General features: G+C 45.8%; 2 protein-coding genes across 3 annotated transcripts in view; both read right to left on the bottom strand.

Moving 5' to 3' along the window:
- dhrs11a (dehydrogenase/reductase 11a) overlaps positions 1–13,372 on the bottom strand; it is a 28,680-nt gene extending 15,308 nt beyond the window's left edge. The window contains exon 1 of one of the 2 annotated variants that reach the window (XM_023832978.2): positions 13,112–13,372. In XM_023832978.2, coding sequence (XP_023688746.2) covers positions 13,112–13,243 — 132 coding nt within the window. In that variant the 5' untranslated portion in view covers positions 13,244–13,372. Of the gene's footprint in view, positions 1–12,308; positions 12,612–13,111 lie in introns of those variants that run through there. The other variant, XM_023832979.2, reaches the window with a different exon arrangement.
- Positions 13,373–14,084: 712 nt separating this feature from the next.
- Positions 14,085–24,796, bottom strand: part of ggnbp2 (gametogenetin binding protein 2) — a 10,943-nt gene continuing 231 nt past the window's right edge. The window contains exons 2-14 of the mRNA XM_023832973.2: positions 23,956–24,075; positions 22,999–23,079; positions 22,026–22,279; positions 21,718–21,816; positions 20,591–20,704; positions 20,255–20,464; positions 18,211–18,385; positions 17,942–18,130; positions 17,467–17,614; positions 16,593–16,718; positions 16,360–16,508; positions 16,042–16,272; positions 14,085–14,771 (exon numbers count right to left, since the gene is read on the bottom strand). Coding sequence (XP_023688741.1) covers positions 14,565–14,771; positions 16,042–16,272; positions 16,360–16,508; positions 16,593–16,718; positions 17,467–17,614; positions 17,942–18,130; positions 18,211–18,385; positions 20,255–20,464; positions 20,591–20,704; positions 21,718–21,816; positions 22,026–22,279; positions 22,999–23,079; positions 23,956–24,048 — 2,076 coding nt within the window. The 5' untranslated portion in view covers positions 24,049–24,075 and the 3' untranslated portion in view covers positions 14,085–14,564. The remainder of the gene's footprint in view (positions 14,772–16,041; positions 16,273–16,359; positions 16,509–16,592; positions 16,719–17,466; positions 17,615–17,941; positions 18,131–18,210; positions 18,386–20,254; positions 20,465–20,590; positions 20,705–21,717; positions 21,817–22,025; positions 22,280–22,998; positions 23,080–23,955; positions 24,076–24,796) is intronic.

Raw genomic sequence — 24,796 nt, 5'->3', positions numbered from 1 at the left:
GAGTAAACCGACGGGTCAGAGAGAGCCGTGTGCGGAGGCGGTGAGGAGTAAACCGACGGGTCCGAGAGAGCCGTGTGCGGAAGCGGTGAGGAGTAAACCACTGGGTCTGAGAGAGCAGTGTGCGGAGGCGGTGAGGAGTAAACCGACGGGTCCGAGAGAGTCGTGTGCGGAGGCGGTGAGGAGTAAACCGACGGGTCTGAGAGAGCCGTGTGCGGAGGCGGTGAGGAGTAAACCGACGGGTCTGAGAGAGCCGTGTGCAGAGGCGGTGGGGAGTAAACCGACGGGTCTGAGAGAGCCGTGTGCAGAGGCGGTGAGGAGTAAACCGACGGGTCCGAGAGAGTCGTGTGCGGAGGCGGTGAGGAGTAAACCGACGGGTCAGAGAGAGCCGTGTGCGGAGGCGGTAAGGAGTAAACCGACGGGTCCGAGAGAGTCGTGTGCGGAGGCGGTGAGGAGTAAACCGACGGGTCAGAGAGAGCCGTGTGCGGAAGCGGTGAGGAGTAAACCACTGGGTCAGAGAGAGCCGTGTGCGGAAGCGGTGAGGAGTAAACCACTGGGTCTGAGAGAGCAGTGTGCGGAGGCGGTGAGGAGTAAACCGACGGGTCCGAGAGAGTCGTGTGCGGAGGCGGTGAGGAGTAAACCGACGGGTCCGAGAGAGTCGTGTGCGGAGGCGGTGAGGAGTAAACCGACGGGTCAGAGAGAGCCGTGTGCGGAGGCGGTAAGGAGTAAACCGACGGGTCCGAGAGAGTCGTGTGCGGAGGCGGTGAGGAGTAAACCGACGGGTCAGAGAGAGCCGCATGAGGAGGCAGTGAGGAGTAAACCGACGGGTCTGAGAGAGCCGTGTGCGGAGGCGGTAAGGAGTAAACCGACGGGTCTGAGAGAGCCGTGTGCGGAGGCGGTAAGGAGTAAACCGACGGGTCCGAGAGAGTCGTGTGCGGAGGCGGTGAGGAGTAAACCGACGGGTCAGAGAGAGCCGCATGAGGAGGCAGTGAGGAGTAAACCGACGGGTCCAAGAGAGCCGCGTGCGGAGGTGGTGAGGAGTAAACTGATGGGTCCGAGGGAGCCGCATGCTGAGGCGGTGAGGAGTAAACCACCGGGACAAAGAGAGCTGCATGAGGAGGCAGTGAGGAGTAAACCGACGGGTCCAAGAGAGCCGTGTGCAGAGGCGGTGATGAGTAAACCGACGGGTCTGAGAGAGCCGTGTGGAAGCGGTGAGGAGTAAACCGACGGGTCTGAGAGAGCCGTGTGTGGAAGCGGTGAGGAGTAAACCACTGGGTCTGAGAGAGCAGTGTGCGGAAGCGGTGAGGAGTAAACCGACGGGTCTGAGAGAGTCATGTGCGGAGGCAGTGAGGAGTAAACCGACGGGTCTGAGAGAGCCGTGTGCGGAGGCGGTAAGGAGTAAACCGACGGGTCTGAGAGAGTCGTGTGCGGAGGCGGTGAGGAGTAAACTGATGGGTCCGAGGGAGCCGCATGCTGAGGCGGTGAGGAGTAAACCACCGGGACAAAGAGAGCTGCATGAGGAGGCAGTGAGGAGTAAACCGACGGGTCCAAGAGAGCCGTGTGCAGAGGCGGTGAGGAGTAAACCGATGGGTCTGAGAGAGTCGTGTGCGGAGTCGGTGAGGAGTAAACCGACGGGTCTGAGAGAGCCGTGTGTGGAAGCGGTGAGGAGTAAACCGACGGGTCTGAGAGAGCCGTGTGTGGAAGCGGTGAGGAGTAAACCGACGGGTCTGAGAGAGCCGTGTGCAGAGGCAGTGAGGAGTAAACCACTGGGTCTGAGAGAGCAGTGTGCGGAAGCGGTGAGGAGTAAACCGACGGGTCTGAGAGAGTCGTGTGCGGAGTCGGTGATGAGTAAACCGGCGGGTCTGAGAGAGCCGTGTGTGGAAGCGGTGAGGAGTAAACCGACGGGTCTGAGAGAGCCGTGTGCAGAGGCAGTGAGGAGTAAACCACTGGGTCTGAGAGAGCTGTGTGCGGAAGCGGTGAGGAGTAAACCGACGGGTCTGAGAGAGCCGTGTGCGGAGGCGGTGAGGAGTAAACCGACGGGTCTGAGAGAGTCATGTGCGGAGGCAGTGAGGAGTAAAATGACGTGTCTGAGAGAGCTGTGTGCGGAGGTGGTGTACGTAGAATAAACTGACATCTCAGAGAATGCCCAGTACTGTGAATGGGTCATCTGCCCAGCTGTGACTGTGTCAGGCCAGTACGCTACAGAATGCCGGCCAGTTGCCTGGGGTAGCACTGTGTTTATAAGAGGCAGAGGGCATGTTGTGGAGGAACAGACACCCCATGGCCTGTTTTTCACCTATGGCTCATCATGTAGTTCTTGTACAACTCTCCTGCTCATGCACCCCCTACTGGTTCGGTTACAGCTTGACAGAGGTTGGCTTGTGGGATATGAACTGAGTGTTACAGAGTTTCTGTTTCTCCTCTGGCATTTATCTGAACGAGAAGCACTGGTCTTGGATTTGGCCTGGCATCGTTTCACCAAGATGCCACATGGTTCTAGTGATTATAGTAGTGATCATCAGGAGATGAAAGTTATTAAAATCGCATGCTTGCCGTTTTAACACAAAGAGCCCAAACATTCTTAGAAGCAACAGATTCCCGATATTCGAAACAGACCATCACTTTTATCCCGTCCACTTCTGGATGTCCACACAAAGTCACTATTGACCAAAGAGCTATAAGATGATGAAAAGCCTCAGTGGTGTGATGAGAGACGTCACACAGACTGCCACCGGGCTGCTCAGCCCCGTCTCAGCAATGGAGTATTCCTCATCATATGGCGACGACAAAAGCTTTTGACCTTGGGGAAGTTGCAATAATGAAAGTTTTCGCCCCTGGGGCAGTTGTGATGGTAAAAATTGCCAACCCTGGGGTAATTGCGATGGCGAAAGTGGTGGTTGCAGTGGTGAAAGGTGTTGATTTGGGACCAGTTGTGATGACAAAAGCTGTCGACCTTGGGGTGGCTATGATGGTGAAAGTTGATGACCTGGGAGCAGCCGTGACGAGAGAGTGAAAGCTGTCACCCTGGGGTGGTTACGACGGTGGAAGCTGCTGACCTGAGCGTGATTGCAAGTGAAAATTGTCCAGCCTGGGGCAGCTCTGACAGTGAAAGTTGCCGACTGGACCAATTCTCTTTTCATGGCCACTCTGCAGGGCGTTGTCATTTTCCCTTTGGTTTTGGCATGACAACCACCGGGTCGGCAACATGGGCCAGAAAATGCGAGTCTCACAGGTAGAGACACCTGTGCTCTGACATTTTTGTTATGCATGCGGGCAGTGCTAATGTTAGGAGCCCTTTACTGCAGATTGCTGTCCTTCTGCCAGGCTGCGCATGGTCTGAATGTCCTGGGGGGAAAACAGCCCCATCTTGAGGGGCTTGCATGAACCAAGATTCTTAACATCCACTTATCTTCCATCTGCTTATTCTGGTCGGTCATAGCTTGGGTCCAAACCCTGATGGTAGATCATGGTTAGGGAAGTGCACTTGTGATCGAAAGGTTGCTGACTAGAATCCCCACCCAGCAAGGTACCACTGAGGTACCCTGAGCAAGGTATCGCTGCCAAGCACTGCTGCCCGGGCGCTAAATAATAGCTGGTCACTGCTATATCACATATGGCGTCATCTTGGATACAAGCCTCTCATTCAAATCGCATGTGGATGCAGTATTGAAGGTATGCTCCCTGCAGCTACGCCACATAGCCAAACTACGATAATTTCTTTCTATTCAAGACAGGGAAATTGATACATGCCTTTATATACAGTAGACTACTGTAATGCTCTGTTATCTGGGAGCACACACTGCACATTAAATACCTTGCAGCGTATTTAAAATGCAGCAGCTCGGATTGTCACCAGGAGCAGAAAGCTTGAAAACATAATCCCTGCTCTTAGTTCCCTGCATTGGCTTCCTGTTTGGCTTAGAGCTGACTTCAAAGTTCTCCTACTTACATATAATACAGTTAAAGGTCTAGCTCCTGCCTACCTGACAGAATTACTTCAAGTTAACAAGCCACATTGTCCACTCTGAACACATTATGCAGGTTTCCTTGTTGGTTCCATATATAAAGTGACATTTGACAGTAAAGCATTCTGCTACAGGGCCCCTATATAGTGGAACGGTTTACCTGCCTATGTTCGGGATGCCGAATCAATCTCAGTTTTTAAATCTCGACTGAAGATCTATTATTTCAGTTTAGCTTACCCACAACCTAACACAAAACGCACCGTAACTATGGCTGCTGGTGCTGCTGTACGTGTCATTTTTATCTACTATGCTTGTCCATTAATGTGTCAATTCATGTTCTGACCATCCATGCTCTCCGCCTTCCCACATATCCGGATGGTGCCCACTATTTATCAATTTCTCCCTGTGCCTGGATATGTGGGTACATTCAGAAACACTCCTGGTTATGTTTACGCACAAAGCCCAAGCGGCAGAGAAGCGTAACTGAAGCAGACTGATACTGTGCAACTACTGCACTACTGCATGTTCCCATAAATGACAGAAGCCACAACATGCCCACAGCACAGTAGCATGAAGCAAACATTAGAAGCATTTTAAACTTCGGTTACTGATATTTTTACATAGATTAAGTAAAAAGTAAAAAGGACAGCAGTCAGCAAAATGTGAGGAAAATACATACTGACAACCATTCAATATTTTAAGACCCATAAAGACAGGTTGGTAAACTTGCAATAACTTACCCAATGTGCAAATTAGCATTTTATTTTAATGTTAAATGTCCCAGTGCTCTTGCTGACTCTCAGTTCCTGGTTGTTCCTGTGGTGGGAAAGGGACCTACAATGACCCTGAATTTGATAAGTGGTGGGACAGATATGGCAAAAGGCTTTAAGGGTTGAACATGTTTACAAAGACACTAGCATGCGTGTCATTTTTTTTAAAACAGAGTTTCTTTGCTCATATGTTTTGCCAATACCAGGGCAACCAAGCAGAAACACAGCATTTAATGCAGGGCAACCAATCAGAAACACAGCATTTCCACTACTGTATCACATTCCACATACACTAGCTATTTATATTTATATTAGTACCTGAACGTACTCCATGTATATATATTTATATTAGTGCTGTCAAACGATTAAAATTTTTAATCAGATTAATCACAGGGTTGCTGTGGATTAATTTCGATTAATCACGATTAAATATCATTCATTTTTAACCTATATTAATCGCATTTCATTTTGCATGAGCAAACAGACTTAAGAAAAAAAGGGAATATATATGCACTTAACATGTTTATTGAACATCTTGAACACGAGTCGGATGCATTCCATCTGCCACAGAAGTGCAATACCACGGACCCATATCAAAAAGCAAGATGTTTTGCTTAGCTGGACAACTTGTCGAATTTAAGGTACCTCAGTTTAAATGGTCTTTATCTTCGTTCACTTACAATTAGCCCGAACTTCCGTAAATCCGACAAATAATCCGACTAGCCCGGTTAATTGCCATTGTTAGCAATATCAGTTGATAACACATTATGCGCGGTGCTTTACGTATAAAACTCCGTAGCAACACGTCCACAGATAAGTTGGATGGTATAATGTGTGCGACCGATTTAATGAGCCACAAATGAGAAGTAGTGCTTAAACAGTATAAAACTACAACTTTCCCTTCTGTTGATAAAAGGCGCAGCCATCTTGGATTCTGTACTCGGGATCCTCTGTGCTGCTCCAAGATATTTCTCGGATCTCCGAGAAACGGGAGCACGCATGTCGTCACTTCCGGCTTCAAAACTCGGAATCCGACTCGGAATACGAGTTCCCAGGGCAAATGGAATGCATCAAATGGCCCAAAATGGGTTGACACAGACATTTCAGGGATTTTGAGTCATTCTGCGCTGCAGATGGGTTAATTGCATTAAAAATTTTTATCAGATTAATCATGATGATGGATTAATCCTTGTTAACCCGTTAATTTTGACAGCCCTAATTTATATATTTATATATTAACCACCTCATCTCTCAAAGTCTGGCACCAACCACCAAAGCAAATTCCTTGTATGTGTGAACGTACTTGGCAATAAACTCGATTCTGATTCTGATTCTAATGCAGGGCAACCAAGCAGAAACACAGCTTTAATGCAACAGAGAGACACGATCTGTCAACCGGTAGGTGCTGCCACTGATCTGTATGGCTGGTGACAGCCAGTAAGCTGACCACAAGCAAGCTGAACAGCCAGTAAACTCATTCACCTAGAAAACAGATACACAAGTGTCACTAAGAGTTCCTCTAAAAGACTAAAAATTGATGTAGCATATTTATGACTGATGGTGCTAAATTTTCCCTAAAGACAAAGACAGTGTTGTTTCAGATTCCCCACAGAAATATGTACTCCTTTATGAGACTGAAGTATTCTGTGGTAACGAGGTGAAGTGTGGCGTTTTAGTGCAGTGCAAACTGCTAACTGCAAGCCATTAAAAAAACTGGATGCCACTATATAGTCATTAAATAATTCATGAAGTGAGAAGTGACTCTTTTTGGATTTGGCCCACTTTAAAGAGTTTTTTTTTCTACCAAATCCACTTACCGTAAACAAACTACGGCTGGCTGTCGGCCCAGACTCGCACTGAAAGAGGTGGCCAGTCACTCTGCTGGCAAATACATCTATGGTGCCGCTCTCACTCACTGAGGAACATGGGGCAAAGGAACCTGGCAGGCCATGAGCTCAGTCCACCCATAGCAGAACGGCAGCATAAATTCACAAAATGCCACCATCTATGCAATACACGACTGAAGACATTTTGATCAAATATGTGAAGCGATGAATACAAATCAGATGAGTCAGGCCATGCTTTCAGCTAATGGGACTAACACATTACTATCCTGAGCTAACACATTACTCTCCTGAGCTAACACATTACTCTCCCGAGCTAACACATTACTATCCTGAGCTAACACATTACTCTCCCGAGCTAACACATTACTCTCCCGAGCTAACACATTACTATCCTGAGCTAACACATTACTATCCCAAGCAAACACAGCTATCCCGCGCTCACAAGTTAGCACACAAGCCTCCTGAGCTAACACATAGCTATCCTGAGTAGGACTGGGCAATATCATATCAATTCAATATCACACATGCAAAATAATTGCCAGGGCTTCAGATGACTGGCGAAGCAATTGGCCAGACGCCAGCTTTTCTGCACTATATAGACGTTTATTTACGCCCATAATTTGTTAAGCAGATTAATAGCACGGCTAAAATATTAATGAGATGTGTTTTGTGAGCCAAAAGTTCATAATCTGTATAAATTTGGCGTATCTTTATATTTATTAAATTCAGTTAGCGGGGGACACCACATAATACTGTTCTGGTATACTGCAGTGCGATAAGCACTGAAGAGGCGGTGAAGAAAGGAACAGCTCAGCAGCCACAACATCTTTTAAAAGAAGAGATCTTGTGGATAAACAAGTAAAAAAAGACATTGGTGGTGTGGTGGCACTTCTTGCAGTTTAAAGTCAGTCAATAAAACATAAGGATATTGTCACACCCCGCCGGTGAACCGGCAATGGGAGGCGGCAGCCCCGACCAATACCGGGACTCCATATTGGATATAAACCCGAAAACACTGCAGCCCGGTGCGAGGTATTGTAGAAGAATAGATACAAACTGAACATAACTTTCCCTGTCTTTCGTATAGCTCCGTTCTACCCTGCTTGCCCTGCCCGACTCTTCCTGCGACCCGTCTCGACCTCCCTCCTGCCCTTCCTCCCCTCGCTCTTCCTCTTCGTGAACCCCCCGTGTGCCGTGTCTGTGTCACCGGATGGATCTCCTGGCTCTCGACCCATTTGCCTGCGACCCCGACAACGAATCCGGATCCTGACCCCGGCCTTCCCGATCTCCTGGTTTTCGACCCTGCCTATACGACCACGATTCTGCCCGCTCCAAGTTTCTATTGCTACAGCATTGTGCAATAAAGACTCTGTTAAACGTCCCTCTGTTGGTCCTAGCGGGTTTGTGACAGATATGGTGAATTTATGCTGATTACTAACTTTTGGGCATCATAAAATGCCTCATTAATATTTTACCTGTACCAATAATATGTTTAACAAATTGTAGGCGTAAATTTAAAAAAAAAGTAAGAATTCATTCAACAAATCCTTGAGTAAGAATAATGTTTAAAATCTACTCAGTGAATAAAGTAATGAAAACTAGCCAAAAGCTCAGACAGACATTCAGTTCAATAACAACACTGAAAAACTGCCAGTGTTACATCACTGTTGGTTGTCCCAAGCAAACACAGCTATCCCGCGCTCACAAGTTAGCACACAAGCCTCCTGGGCTAACACATAGCTATCATGAGTAGGACTGGGCGATATCATATCAATACGATATCGCACATGCAAAATAATTGCCATCTATCCAGCCAACCAATCAATGCCTTGGTGACTCGCTCTGGAAGCCCAAATATGGAATTCGGCTGATTAACGGCACTAATATGCTTTATGACACTGTCATTTAGCAGACGCTCTTGTAATGCTCTAATAAAATGAGCTTATGCAGGTATTTTCCAAGAAAAAGAGATGAAGTACACTACATGGACAAAAGTATTGGGACACCTGACTATTACACCTAGAGGAAATTTAATGACATCCCATTCAATATCCATAGGCATCAATATGGAGTTGGTATCTCTTTTGTAGCTATAACAGCTGCCACTCTTCTGTGAAGGTTTTCCACAAGATTTTGAAGGGTGTCTGTGGGAATTTTTGCTCATTCATCCAGAAGAACATTTGTGAGGTCAGGCACTGTGAGCCAGGCTTTCAGGTCCAACATCAATCTCCATTCTAGTTCATCCCAAAGGTGTTTGATGGGGTTGAGGTCAGGGTCCTGTGCGGGTCAGTAAAGTTCTTCCACACCAAACTCAGCCAACCATGTCTTTTTCAGACCTTGCTCTGTGCACTGGGGCACAGTCATGCTGGAACAGAAAAGGCCATTCCCCAAACTGTTTCCACAAAACAAAGCATAGAATTGTCCAAAATGTCTTGGTATGCTGAAGCATTAAGAGTTATCTTCACTGGAAGCAAGCAGCCTATCCCAATCCCTGAAATACAACCCCATACCATTATCCCTCCCCCAAACTTTACAGTTGGCACAATGCAGTCAGGCAAGTAACGTCCTCCTGGCATCTGCCAAACCCAGACTCATCCATCAGACTGCCAGACAGAGAAGTATGATTTGTCACTTCACAGAACATGTCTCCACTGCTCAAGAGTCCAGTGGCAGTGTGCTTTACACCCATCCGAACTCTGCAGTTATTGAGTGATTGGCGACTTTTATGCATTATCCTCCTGAGACCCCAACCATTCATTTATGTCCATTGTAGTGGACATTTTATTTTTGCATCTATCTTTTCACTGATGTAAGGAAACATATTTATTCCTGTTGTACACTAAAGAGGGCATGCTGTGAAATTAAAAATAAAAATAAATTTGAAAAAATCTAAATTGTAAGATGTCTTATTTCCTCCAAAGCAAATAAGCTAAAATTGAAGGACACTTTTTTCCTTGGGTCTCAGGAGGTTAAGTGAGACATCTTCAAGAATCTTAGAAATGCAAGCCTTAGTAAAATAAGTATGGTGTACTATACTGTAGCAGGCCATGTTTCACAGAGAGAGAGCAGTTGTGTCCTCTGCCAGGGATCTCCACACAAAACTCCTGTGATATTTCAGAGAGAGAGCAGTTGTGTCCTCTGCCAAGGATATACACACAAAACTCCTGTGATATTTCAGAGAGAGAGCAGTTGTGTCCTCTGCCAAGGATCTACACACAAAACTCCTGTGATATTTCACAGAGAGAGAGCAGCTGTGTACTCTGCCAAGGAGCTCCACACAAAACTCCTGTGATATTTCACAGAGAGAGAGCAGCTGTGTACTCTGCCAGGGATCTCCACACAAAACTCCTGTGATATTTCACAGAGAGAGAGAGCAGCTGTGTACTCTGCCAGGGATCTCCACACAAAACTCCTGTGATATTTCACAGAGAGAGAGAGCAGCTGTGTACTCTGCCAGGGATCTCCACACAAAACTCCTGTGATATTTCACAGAGAGCGAGCAGTTGTTTCCTCTGCCAGGGATCTCCACACAAAACTCCTGTGATATTTCCTGTGACAGATCCTGTGATCTGTCTCCCATAAAAGCTTGACCTAACTGAGCGAGTCTATACTTTGATTATGAATATGGGCATAAATCTTAGAGATGGAAATGGAGTCGATAAAAATCAAAAAGCGATTCCTCCAGTAGATTAGGAAAATTAGGAAAAGTATTGTGTAGAAAGCTACAGACCTGCAAGTATCTGAAAAGGTCTCTTTTAGGTAGCTGGAAACATTATGACAATTGCTAAAAGGATGCAAAAACATTGTCAATATATAAAACTTTAAAGGATGTAACTCCTGCTTTGGACCACACCAATAAGGCACCATCTACTGGGGAAAGGGGAAAGGTGCGATTAGAATCTACAAAGGGCAGCAATCTTGTTGAGATGAGTACCAGTGAGTGTCTAGGTGATACAATGCAGGATTACCTGTGAAAAGTCTTATGTCTGTGTGCCCTATAAAATATCAGATGTCCAACACTCCACAGCATGAGTCAGCACTGCCCAGCCCAAGCTGCATGCAAGCCAAGGCTGCCTTTAGACCATAAACACATTTGTTCATTCTGCCAACACTTTTGTCCAGTCAGTCTAGTTTCTGTGATACAAAGCAAATGGCGAGAGTCACATGGATGTCACATGGTTTCACCGACCAATAGGGCTCCGCTGGTGAAACTTCCCTAGAGTACCACATGGCCTCAGACCAGCACTGGGTGTGACCTTACAAATCAGGCCCCGAACACCCACAGCTACCAGGTGAACAGCTGCCTGTCGATCCTCTGTGTCACACTCTGATTCCCTGCTTTCTTATTGTACACACTGCAGTCATCTGAACCCATTTTAATTCCATTACTGACAACTTCTACATATCCCATGAGATATGTGCTAGCTGAAATAAGAAGATTTACCTACAGACATTCAACAGCTCAAATTTCCAAAAAAAAAAAAAACTACCGTGTGTGATTTTTCCAGGACACGTGTCGAATGTTATTCCCATCACACACACAGATTCCATCCATCAATCTGCACCCATCCTGCTCAGGGTCGTGACGGACATATACAAACTGACCAGTCCTAATGCCTATAATATAATGGCACATATAAAACTGGCAGACCATCAATACCAGCCTAGCTGGTGTCCAGTGAAATTCAGCACTTGCATGACACCCCCAAAAAAACAAAGCGGTCCTTGTGGACAATTGGATGCCATTAGACACCTACAAAGAACCACTGAGTGCTGCTGTCGAGATCCTTTATTTCACTGTAATTACAGCAGACCCCATGATCCCGGTGGATGGTGACAATGGGGCTTTGTGGGCCACGCAGATGCTCGCGGGTGGTGCTGTCGAAGGCTGAGGAGGGATCTGGCCCACTCAGAGAATGTGACATCCTTTTGTAGACTGACGGCAGCTTGAAGTCACTCTAACTTTCCAAGCTCACTGGTCATGAGTAAAGCTACTTTAATTTGGTGCATCAGATTTATCACCTTTCCTAGCCTTGCTTTTTAATGCACTAACACACCAATCACAATGTGGCCAGCTCCAATTAGCTGCAGCATGTTCATGGACTGAGAGGGAAAACGAGGATAAGAAACCGTACAACAACAACAACAACAACACAGAGAACATGCAAACTCCCACACGTGGAGCCCTGTCAGAGACTTGAACCCAGGTCCCGGAAGGGCAAGGCCACAATGCTAACCACTGCACCACCAGGACGAGCAACGCAAAAGGCAAAAAAATAAATTTAAAAAATCTTGAGAAGGACATCGAGAAGCATACGAGAAGCTGGGAATGTCAAAGCTAAACCACGAATGCAACAAGACCCAGGAGAAATGAAACGAGGCTTGTAAACGGTCACGTTTGGTCAGTGATGCTACGCGGAGATGTCACTGATCCGCGGCTCCCTCCGCACACGTGTGAATACCATCATGTCACCAGACGTCGTTTTCCAGGCACTGATAACTCTATAAGGTACCTCTTATGACATCACATAATCCATTTCAAGAAAATTAAAAACTCACGCTACAAAATGTCATTTTAGCAATGTGCACATTATTGAAAATAACAAGCAAAATAATAGTGATGTTCACCAGTGTCTGACCAAATCTTACGTTTTAAAAATCATTTTCTAAATCAACATTCCATTAGTTTTTTTTTTTACCTTAGATGTAATCTGCAAGAGTTTACTCACCATAATAGTAAGGATCAAACTCTTCTTATTTATATGAATGGACTGTCGGAAAAAGTCAAGGACGGCTGCTCCAGTAATTAAGCGTTAATGTTTGACAGGAGGAACTACAGATGAACTTGTACGTTAATTAGCGCTGTTATTGAGAAACCGAGTAACAACTGGGAGGGTTAATGCTGTGTGCTGGAGTTACGTTACACACACACTTATTGCCATAAAGTGTTATAGTATTTCTTAACCTCAGGCAACATCGCGCTGTATTACGAGTTACTGCATTTGTTTGCTATACTGTATCTACACTCGGCAACAACTTCACTGTTCACACGCTGTTCACTCTTTAAAAAGAATAGAATTAAAAATATATCTATCAAATACTGGCCAAACAATTTTTCCATGGAAGTTTTATGCGCCTTGAGGTTTAATTTTGAACCAATTTTGCACTCAGTATATTTGAGTAGTAGTAGGGTTTATTTTAAATGATCGAAGTGTACCTTTTTATACGCACGACTCTATGGATCAGGTTTTAAAAAAAGAATTCAGCGCGAATAAGTCACGTGCTACTCAAATTAGTAATAGAATACAATAGTTTATCATGTGATGCTTAATTACGCCCATGACGGTCTGTGCTGTAACACGAAAATGTTTGACAATGTTAATGTTAAGTGTCAATTTTTAAGTGTATTATTGTACTTCATGCAAACAAAAGCTGAAATTAAGCGCGTTTCTGCAATAGCTATACAGAAACAGTTGAAAGTATCAGTTACAGCAGAAGTGAACACACGATACGACACACTAAGGTTGCCCACCTCTATTTTGTCCACGTTCCTGGCACAGCCGACAACCCTCATACCCTGCTGGACCAGCGCCCGGGCCACCGCTGCCCCGATGCCCACAGAGGCTCCGGTCACCAGCGCCACCCTGCCCTTCCAGCGCTGCATGTCCACCGTGCGTAGCAAAGCTGCAACTTTGCGATACGGTCGCGAAGGAGGCTCCACTTTCTCTCCCTCCCTGCAGTGGAAAACCGGGGAAGGCGGGCGAGACCGCAGTCAATCCCTCCCCGCACAGAAACGCGGTCACTGCGCGCCGGGTTAAAAATTAAATGGCAAAGAATGAAGTCGGGCCCTTAGGTTGACAGCGCCTCTCGCTCGATTCTGCGCTTATGGTGTTAATTACTTAAAAAAAGGTGTAGAAAACCAAGTCGTACATGATGGTTTATGTTGTTTCTGGGACATATCCAGGTGAGCTTCTAGCCATTGAAACGATCAGGGGCCAAGTCAAGTTCACCTGGAGTTTGACTTTTTTTATTTTGAAGGAAGATTGGCATCGGGGCTAAATACTCGGATTGATCGAACCTAACGACACCCATGGACATATTCTTTAATATACAGGTATTAAGAATTGCTAGCTTGCAAGCTAATTCTTGCTTTTAACCAAAACGTGTTGAAAGTATGTTGAAATTTACATTAAACTTTAACATGGAAAAGACCGACAAGAAGTGGAGACAGATCGTGTTGATGTGTATGCTAATGGATTCTTGCAGGTTTTGGTAAAAGGTACATTTTCTCGCCCACGTTTTGAGATAGTGCAGTATATTTCGCGATACAATCCAGCCACTGTATATCAGCCATCCTGGGAGAGCGCTGTCGCCACCTACCGATGGATCTGCGAAACCAGTGTTTCAGGCCATAACTTTCATTACTGCAGGTTACAACAAATCCGCACTGGAATAACAGCAACGCAAAGGATCATTTATACACAAGCATTCAACACACCCAAACATTTCTGCATATTAATAAATATTCTTTATTTTGTAAATTTTGCGCATCTTAACATTACATCTAAACCTCTTTATAAATGGATGCTTTGTAAAATCTTTATATTCAGATAATTTCATTTCTGTACACATTTATTGGTACAACATTGCCACTAAACTGAAGTGTCATAGTCAGAAAACAAAATGAGAACAGAGAGGACAGACTACCACAGTTACCCTAAACGTCACAGCTTGCAAGCCTGAAAGGAAGAAAAGAAAAAACAAAGAAAAACAAACAATCAGTTGTGCTCCCCACCACTAGCCCTAACAGTGATGCCAAAAATAAATACAAAAACGTGGTCTATGAGGAATGGAGGGGATTCAAGGAGGAAATACAAAAGAAAGTCACTGAACGAGACACCGAATGTACTTCAGAAAGTTGAAAGGCGACGCAATGCTCAGCATCTCCTTAAAAAGACAGCAGGGGGCGCAGTGTGTGGAGACAGTTAGTTGACTCCCGTAACGGTCAGCCACTCCCCACTGCAGACTGGCTTCTTCTGCACACTTGAGTGGCAGTACTTGGTAAATTTATCTTTCAGGTGCTGTCGGTACTGATCTCTGTTACTGTAGAAGGACTTGTTGTTATCGAGAAATGACCGGATCTCGTCTTGCGTTAGACAGTTCTCCTCATCTGAAGTTACTTCTGACTCGTCCTGTTGTTTCGGGTAGGGAAAGAGCATAGAGATTAGCAAAATGCTATGAAAAATTGTACCATTGTACCCTTGTACAGCATATAGATATTATAGTATAAAAGTAAAGTCATAGACACCCAGGTAACTTGGTAACAGTCTGTTGGCTAACAAAACTATATAACTTAGTTACAACAACATTCGCAGCACAATTTTTAACTAGTATTTTCAGTCGTGTTCAAATGTCATCACTCATTCCAAGTGCTTAACACTTAAATGTACAGTGATCCCCCGCTAATCGCCGTTCAGCTACCGCACCCCCGCTATATTGCGGACTTTTACCCGACGCATCACAGTTCTCTGCGATGTGTGTGTGTGTGTGTGTGTATATGTGTGTGTGTGTGTATGTATGTATATATATATATATATATATATATATATATATATATATATACACACACACACACACACACACACACACACACACACACACACACGTTACATATTATTATTATTATTATTATTATTATTATTATTATTATTATTATTATTATTATTGTTACTCATATCCTTAGTCCAGCATCCACATATCATATGTGTTTACAAAATGTGTTTTAATAAGTTTACATGCATTTAAAAGCGTGTGGGAGGGGTATTTTAAGGCTTAAACTATATATATTAAAAAAGTTCATTTATATGGTTTCTCTATATCGCGGATTTTCACTTATCGCTAATGGGTCTGCAACGCAACTTCCGCGATAGGCAGGGGATCACTGTAATTACACTGTGAATACTCAGGAGTTAATTGCACCATCCATCTTGCATACCTAGGCACACTGGATGTAACACCAGGCCTTCACAGGATGATTTAGAGGTGGCAATTTGTTTAATCAGCGTGTTTTAGTACCGTGGAAGGAACCGGGAGCACAAGGAGGAAATTCCCAACATGGGGAGAACATAAGAACCCCAGAGATGTGGAAGTGGGAATCGAATCAGTGCTGCACAGTCAAGCCAGCAGACTGTTCACCCTGAAGCACATATCCAGTACATTTAACCCAAATAAATTCATTCGTTTAAAAAAGATATGCAGAGCAGTAGTTTCAGCACAATACTACATTAAAGTGCCTAATTCACTGCGGCTAATTAGCAGATTAAAAAGTACTTTTTTTTCCCCATTCGTATGTAACATTTTCAGATGTTAAATTGACAAAAATAACATGCAGGGCTGTGTTTGATCGAGATGTTTGTTTCTGCATTCAGCTATAACACAATGCAGGATTAAACATATACTCACAAGGAGTTCCATTAGTGTTTTTACACTCCTGTCCCAGTGCACACATGGGTTTACTTCTGGGGATCCTGGAAAGTAGTTCTTGGTCTTCCGGTGCTCGGCCCACGGCAGCCGGAGGGCGGCACTGGTCAGAGCGTCGCAGCAGAGTGTCACACACGTGTCTTTGGTCCTGCACGCCATCGATGCACCAAGCGCCTTTTCCGTGTTTCCATAGCCGCCACTGGCTTTATGACCCTGGTGAGGCAGGCGAAGCTTGTGAGAGGCGCATTAAAAACAGCCGATATGCTGGATGGCAGCTGGTCCCTGGGGGGGGGGGCTCACCTGCTCGCCAGATATGCCTTTGCTCTTTTTCTTTTTCTTGCTCTTGCCCTTAGTGTTCTCCTCAGCGTTGGCCCAGCACTCTACACAGCTGTCGATGCCGTCCTCCTCCTTGTCCACACTGCAGCGATGGCCGCAAGAGTAATCAACTTCTTGAGGGGGAGAGAAGCAGGGTGAGGCCCGTGGGGGGAGGGGGGGGAGGCCCCGGAGCATACTGCGGCATGTGTGGGACAAACCTGTTTCGTCATGGTTGCAGATGCCCTCGGTGCAGGCCACGTCGGAGCCTTCCGGAGAGCCCGTCTCACTGCCCTCCATGCTGGAGGAGTACCCGCAATCGCTGCCGTGGCTGTGGGGCGACTGGCCTGCGTGTCGTACAGGAAGGAGGACAGATACGATCATTAACCCTTCAGCTCATTTCAGCATAAACCTGATCCAGTCTCGCGTGAAGGGCCACACCAGGACAGTACCGGACAACAACACATGACCAGCAAACCCATTTTATCTGCATTCACCTTCACTGATCTACATCAAGCATGTATAAACAGTGCTTGGATAATCATTTCAAAGGGCAAATTTGTTTATACATTTGTAGTACAACTACCAAGGTTAACATCTCTCTCACAGCTGCTCAGAAACATGAGATGAAAGCAAATTATTGCTGGTGCTCTAGGTAACAAAGTGACATGTTACCATAAACAGAAAGTAACACACAGATAAGACAGTCTCTCTGGGGAGAAGCGGAGTCACAGGATTTACAGATTTAACTGCATCCATAAAGGCATTCCACTTATTACAGCTTTTATTGTGTTTAAATGTGTTTACATACCCGATGCCAAAACAGACACACTTTTATATTTTTACTACAGTTTTGCAATACTTGCCCACATATCACAATAATTCCATTTTGAATGGCTTACCCATTAGCACCGCACAGTATTTAAAAACTTCAGAGTGACTGTTTAATGCCACACCTTTACAGAAACTGTATTCAGTGGATACAAGTGTTCCATTACATGCCCTTAAATGGTCATTTATAGCACAAACCAAACAGCTACCAGTTGCTACCTGAACCAGCAATCCAACTGCATCTGGGCCCAGTTCAGCACGTACCTTTCTTGGCCTTTGGGGATCCCAGCATTTCCCTGTCGGGGCAGCTGCAGGATGTGGCCTCGTTGGTGACGATGACCTCCACGCAGGCGACGGAGTCCTCTGAACTACCGCAGGCTTCACAGCCACCCTCCATGGCCTCAAAAGAACCCTAGGATTTAACAGAAGTGCAGTGCGGCACAGGTCGGGTTAACCGAACGCAAGGCAACGTGCCAAATGATCTGAGCGTGCAAAGTAGGAATAACCATGTCATGTCAGTCAGTTTCAGATCTGTGCTTAGATCATACAGTAACCATTAATATTGATTATATTTTGAGTGAAACCCCCCCCCCCTAGGTGACCAACTAGAAAAACAGCCAAAGGCTGCAGCATCAGATGTTTGCATGGAAAAAAGCAGCCCAATCTGACTGAGTCAGAGGGCAAAGCGATACCCCTGCAGAGGCAGGAGGATGCTGCCCCTCCACAACTGCAGAATCACCTCATCCAAGCCCTTCTCCTTGTCCTCGATGTCTTGCTCGGGCATGTCGAAACTGCATTTGTTCTTGCGCCGGTTCTTGCGCTTCTGCCTCTTCTTCTCCTGTTTCAGCTCCCTCACGCGCTCCTCTTCAGAGAGCTCCTCACAGAGCTGCTCCAGCCGACTGATCCCCTGTACCTTCTCCACTGCCATCTGACAAGAGCAGAAGGGGCCATAAGTCTGACGGACGTTGTGCCGAAATGCCATCCGGGCATTTCGATAAACGGACGTACCTCAAAGCTCTTCCTTAAGGCATCAACGCCGAGATAGAACAGCATCTGCCATGTCTGCTCCTCAGCCCGCAATTTCTGCCAGATTCTGTGCAAGCGCTCATACAGGTGGATACCCAAACACGTGAGGACTTCTTCTTGAGCGATATCAATGGTTTTCGCATGCCTCTCTCTGCGCCTAAAACCAAAAAGCAAGTAATTTTTAAAGTAAATCCTACATTTTCACTCTGTGTGGTTCAGAAGTGTGCACATGTGTTACGCATGCTTCATAATAGTGTGCTTTGCCATCCATATGAAGGGAAGCCGAGAGTCAGAAGATGCCTCCTCCAATAAATACAACCTTGGCAATGAACTGAGACTTGAGCCACCTATTCAGAAGGCGTGGGCAATGACACTGTCACCACATCACCACAAATCACATGCTAGACTGAAAGTTTTTATTTTGCAGCAGACTAATCCATTCAGGGAAGAAACATCACATCCATGAACACTGTAAATATATGAATGCTTGCAGGTTAAGGATGATGGAAGGTACGCTTTCATGGTCTTATCTGCCCCAGCTGACATCTTGCATCTAGTGGGTTGCACCAGGCCCATTAGAAGACAACATCAGAACAGACGTAAAGGCAGTCCTCCGCATTCCACAGCTCATCGTTAACACGCCACCCAAAGACACAAACCACAAATGTGTGGCCTCAGAAAAATAAATGCTGCTTAATAAGTGCTTATTTCCCCAAGTGGCATCTCGTCCAACAGCCACACATTTTGTCTTGTTTTTCACCCTGATGTGTAGGTTCCTGTTAGCTCCACTGCACGTAGTTCTTGGTACCAGAGGGAAGGGATAAGATTCTTAACTCACATACACTATATTGCCAAAAGTATTGGGACAGCCCTCCTAATCAATGAATTCAGCTGCTCCAATCACTTCCATAGCCACAGGTGTATAAAATGAAGCACCTAGGCATGCAGGCTGCTTCTACAAACATTTGCAAAAGAATGGGTCAGTCTCAGGAGCTCAGTGAATTCAATTGTGGTACCGTGATAGGATGCCACCTGTACAATAAGTCCATTTGTGAAATTTCCTTGCTACTAAATATTCTACAGTTAACTGTTAGTGATATTATAACAAAGTGGAAGCAAATGGGAACAACAGCAACTCAGCCATGAAGTGGTAGGCCACGTAAAATCACAGAGCGGGGACAATGCATGCTGAGGCGCACAGTGTGCAGAAGTTGCACCGTCTGCAGAGTCAATAGCTACAGACCTCCAAACTTCATGTGGCCTTCAGATTAGCTCAGGAACAGGGCATATAGAACTTCATGGAATAGGGTTCCATGGCCGAGCAGCGGCATCCAAGCCTTACATCACCAAGTGCAATGCAAAGCGTCGGATGCAGTGGTGTAAAGCACACTGCCACTGGACTCTGGAGCAGTGGAGACATGTTTTTCAGGGGTTGGGCTTGGCCCCTTAGTTCCAGTGAAAGGAATTCAATGTTGCAGCATTCAAAGCCATTTTGGACAATTTCATGCTCCCAACTTTGTGACAACAGTTTGGGGATGACATGACTGTGCACCAGTGCACAAATTAGAATTAAGTGATCAGTGGTCATTGTTGACACAATGTCACAATGCCACACAGTGCACAACAACGAAAAGTGTCCTCTGCATTTAACCCTTATGTGACATCGTGACATAGCAGGGGGCAGCTAATTCAGTGCCCGGGGAGCAGTACCTTGCTTGGGGTACTTCAGTGGTGCCTTGCTGGTCGGGGATTCGAACCAGCAATCTTTCAATTACAAGTGTGTTTCCCTAACCATTAAGCCCACCACTGCCCAGGGAGCAAAGCTGGCCCTTTTGAGACACTGAACAGTTATATGACCAATAAAACAGCCAAAACCCAAAACATATGAGCAGCAAGACCTTCATCATCAAAAGACCAACTAAGGCTAAATTACACAAAAAAAAAGACTTCACAGAAGTGTGTGGAGAGAGGGAGGGAGGGGAAGCCAATAAAAATGCTAGAAAGCCCATTCTAGCAAATTACATACTCATACCCTCCAGCAAACTCGGGCTCAGCTCTGCCCAGGAGATGGGCGATGAAGTCTGTCTCACAGCACACGTGGATGTGGTGCTCATGGGGGCAGCAGCGCAGGCCCTCGTATAAGGCCGCACAGTAGCCCTTCTCCTTGCTGCAGTCCAGTTCGCCAATAAGAATGTTGTAGGCCCTTAGCACCTTGTTTTTGCAATCAGTGCAAAACCTGAAAGGGGTTAAAACAAAAGAAACCAGCTGTGACTATACATTCTCAGCTTATGGGAATCAACAAGACTACATTTTGGAAGGAAGAAACAGGAAAGGATTAGGACAGATCAGCCAAAGCTCTCACCGATGTTTCCGCAAGTATGTCTCCAGAGTTTCTAAGAGACAGGTGCTGTCAATCAAGACGACTTCATCACGGCATTCCTGAGACATGAGTTCCCACACATCCATCCAGCTTCCACTGTAGAAAGAACCTCCATTAAGACCATGGATAACAACATCACTCCAGTAAAGGGTTCATCTTCCTGCTGTCTCACACATAAGCCGGGGTGTCACAGAGGAAGGAGTGTACACTCTTCTGCTATGTCCATTTCACACTCACAGATCAGGAGAGCCACCACTAACTAAAAGGCCTCACTGCTGCCAATGATTCAAAGACCAGTGTGAATCTGCTTTCTGGTCACAGTCCCCACAACTACAGAGCTTGTGATCAGTCTGGAAACACTGGCAAAACTCATTGATTTAAAGAAGTCAGCCTGCTACCGAAAAGTGTGTGTGGAATGGACAGGTCACTGAAAAACAGGCTCTGAAATTCACAAAGCACATATAAGCAGCAGACACTGAAGTATGCACACTACAAGGGCTTTGATCAGCCTGAGCCACAGGAAGTCGATGGTTTTTCGCTCCTACTTCCGCTACACTCAATCATGTTTATCAAGCCCGTCCTTTGGAGACCTCACAGCCATTCCATGTTAAGTCCTATCAGCTGATCCAGCTAAAGAGTACACTTTTACTATGCGTTCTACCAATGGACACTCAGTCCATAACCAGTGATGTACATAACTTGTACGCAAGTACGCACTCACCTTTAAAAAGCAATACGTGCGACAATCAATTGTTGTAACAGCACAAATGCATACGCATTTGATGTGTATTTGTGCTGCTACGACAAGAAAAGACTGAACATTACCCTTTATACCGCATAATTAGCATAAAAGAAAATGCAGAATAATTTCTTGTCATATCTTTGCAAAAGCACACAACAACACATTAGTGCTGCTACAACAGTTGATTGCTGCACATATCGCTTTTAAAGGTGAATACGTACTTACATACCAGTTATGTACATCCCTGTCCATAACACAAAACAGTGTACCAACAGTGTGACACATCCCAAACCTGACAAACTGGCCTTGCTGCCAAAAACAAGCGTACTTTTAGTCCTTTCAAATGACAATGTTAAGGGAGACTCACCCCAAAGGCTTCGGCTTGTGTGTATCTAAGGAGTGCAGCTGGCAGCGTTTGTTCTTTTTGCTTTTTGGAATTGCGTCGATCATATCATTTAACTTTGACCTGTAAAACACATGGCAATTGATAAGTCCCTTAATGTGCAAACAGCTGCCTGCTACCAGAGGGAGAGACTGATGTTACATTTATAATTTGCTCGATTCTCTTATAAGTGCACAACTTGAATTATGTTTAATAGTTGCACAAATCCAGCTCATAGTTTTGCAGTAGCTCTGAAATAATGAAATAATGAAAGCCCCAGGTCACACCCGTACCCATGCACGTAGAACAGCGTGTACAGCATCTCGGCATCCGCCATGCAGGCCCTGGTAACTGACAGTACGCCGGTAGAGCCAACAGCCAGGGGCTCCAGGGCTGGGTTTCCAGACTCCACCAGCTGGGAAAAGAGGCGCTCGACACTGCGCCGGCAGCCTACGCAAGGCACCACCTGGGAGAGCGCGCTGAACACCTCGCGTGAAGTCACCATCATAGCAATGCTGACATCCTGCTGCTTCAGCATACTGTGAAACTGGTGGATGGAGGAGGATCAAAGTCAAAACCGCGCTGCAATCTGTGTTGCTCCATGTTGGTTTGTATGAACCCAGATATCCACACAGTTTCATTAAACACTTTTCAGTTTTAGGGCTCGATAATCAAGACTCTGCAGGCAAAATAAGGGAGCATGTGATGGTGTGTCTCATAAGGGACGCCAGTCCATCTCCGTTCACTCATTCAAACACTTAGGAGCACCTAGAGCCAGATTCACTTAAGCTGCCTGCGTGGAGCTGTGAAGCAGCACTACCTAAAGGAGTGGTGAGCCCATCCAAGTCACTTAAATCGTGCCACTCTCTATCACAACCTGCAGAGCACGTTTAAAAAGTATTATGTGGCAATGGTCCTAATTTTACAGATTATTTTATTAACGTGGGCGATTATTCCAGATGCATGGATAACAAAACAACCTGAAGAGTCTAACGAACAAATTCTGCAACTCTCCAGACTGAAAACTTTCCCCAATACTAGAATAACAAAAAACAATGTGCTAAAAACCAAACTCTGCACTATACAAGGTAGATAAAGAAATTATTATTTTCTTAACCTGTATTTTACCACACTATACTGCACTTCTCAGATAATGCTGCAATTCCAGTTATTCCATTACCCAATTAAAGAAAGCAGGGGTTTTCCGGCAATTTATTACATGGGGGCTTTTCTGCTCTCTGGCTTTAGGTATAGAGACATCCTTACCTGTATGAATTCTTTCATCTGTGAACTGTTTATCTGATGACTTTCAAGATTCAGCATATTGTCAGAAAATTCCATCACCATCTGAAATAAGTATTGCATGCATTTTCAGAAACAGTTGTGCTCTGCATCGATATCCATATGCAACTCCTTGGGGGTTGACTGATATTTGTGTATAACAATTTTTCAGATAACTGTTCAATGACAGGAAACAACTACAAATGCAGTGCATACATTATCACTACACTAACTTGCTGCCTAATTTTCCACTTTAGTAGTTCCACACTGTTGGAAAGGAAGATTAATCTAAATTCAAGAGCATATGTAATTGCTAAAAGTCTGAGTTACTACAACAGGACGACTGTTTTTCTGAACTTGTAATACAAGTTAAAAGCCCCCCTTACACAGCAAATGAGAAATATTAAGGTTGGCACTCTTATATTGTTCTGTAACAAAAGACACTACTTGCTATTAGACAGTGTGAAGTCGTGGTTCCGATGAAATACACCCTTCTGAACCACGACGATACCCCTTAAAAACCCTCGAATATGCCTTCAACTAAGAGTCTTTATGAAAAATAAAGACTCTTAGTCACTGGCCAGAAGGAAAGCAGGAGGGCTAGAACAGGCGAGCAGCTACCTCGTACAGAATCAGAAATATTACTGGTGCGCGGCTAAGGCCCGGCTAACGGGCGTTGAGTGAAGCACACAGCCCGGGCGGTTTAATATTAGTGATCGTGACAGGTAAGTACAACTACGAGCTAAGGATCCGAGAAGTGTCGTTTTAAAGCACGTAGCAATACGGCCTGTGGACCAGGGCCACTAGCCGACTAGCTAGTTTGCGGCCTACTCCATCCGAGCCAGTTTATTCGCCCGGAGTTTCCTGGTTAGCTAACTTCAACGCGCACAGAAGGGGAATAAAAAGAACTGAGCGAGGCGACCCGGCGGCCTACGTACTCACCGTGAGTGTGTCGTCGATGTACAGAGGGATCTGCCTGGCGAGGAATGGGAAATCCTCCTCTCCGTCCCTGCATACGGCCACCAGGCGCGCCATGTCTCCGTCCCGCTGGTAGTTAGCCGCCTGGACAGGGAGAGGGGCAGAGCAGGTCCGGCGGCGCCGTTAGACCAGGAAAGAAAACTCGGTGGCTTGACATGCAGGGAGGGCGAAAATAGGGCGGCTGTCTACCGGGCCGGCTCTCCGGAGCGCCCCTAACCAGAACTTAAGGCAAACTTCAGCTCGCTGGATAACCGTAGCCGCTAATCAGCTAGCCTGCGCGAAGCGTTACAGAAGAGCCGGCGCAGCCTAAAAGCAACGTACCCGCTAGCAATACCCTGACGCTGCAGCGTCCAGCCATACGGAGACCGTTCGGCACCGGAACACTAAATCGGCTAGCTAGCTAGCTAATGCAATCGGGGGCAGCGACGCACATAAAGCCGTACGGATAACCACGGTGCCGTTAACGACCCTAACTAACCCCAACCCTGCACAGCTACCAGCGGAAGACGGACATGCACCGTGGAGTTATGAACTAGCACAGGCGTCGCTTTCTGCTACTCCAAGAACCCGCGGGCTAGACGTGACATTAGCGTCCCCACGAACGACAGCTGACAGGAAATACATAGAAAGAAATTTTAAAAGTGCAGCAGATTTAAAAAGCTACTTTTATGTTCTCCTTCACGTGCAGCAATTTCTACGTTATTCGAGAAAAGTCAAAGACGAACGGAGCCCGAGCCCGCCTGACACTGACAGCCCCGCTAGTCGCTCCGGCGTGAAGACAACCGGCTTAACTCGGAGCGCTTAC

The sequence above is a fragment of the Paramormyrops kingsleyae genome, chromosome 6 (assembly GCF_048594095.1).
Source record: "Paramormyrops kingsleyae isolate MSU_618 chromosome 6, PKINGS_0.4, whole genome shotgun sequence".
Taxonomy (NCBI): domain Eukaryota; kingdom Metazoa; phylum Chordata; class Actinopteri; order Osteoglossiformes; family Mormyridae; genus Paramormyrops; species Paramormyrops kingsleyae.
This window is presented reverse-complemented; position numbering and strand designations above follow the sequence as displayed.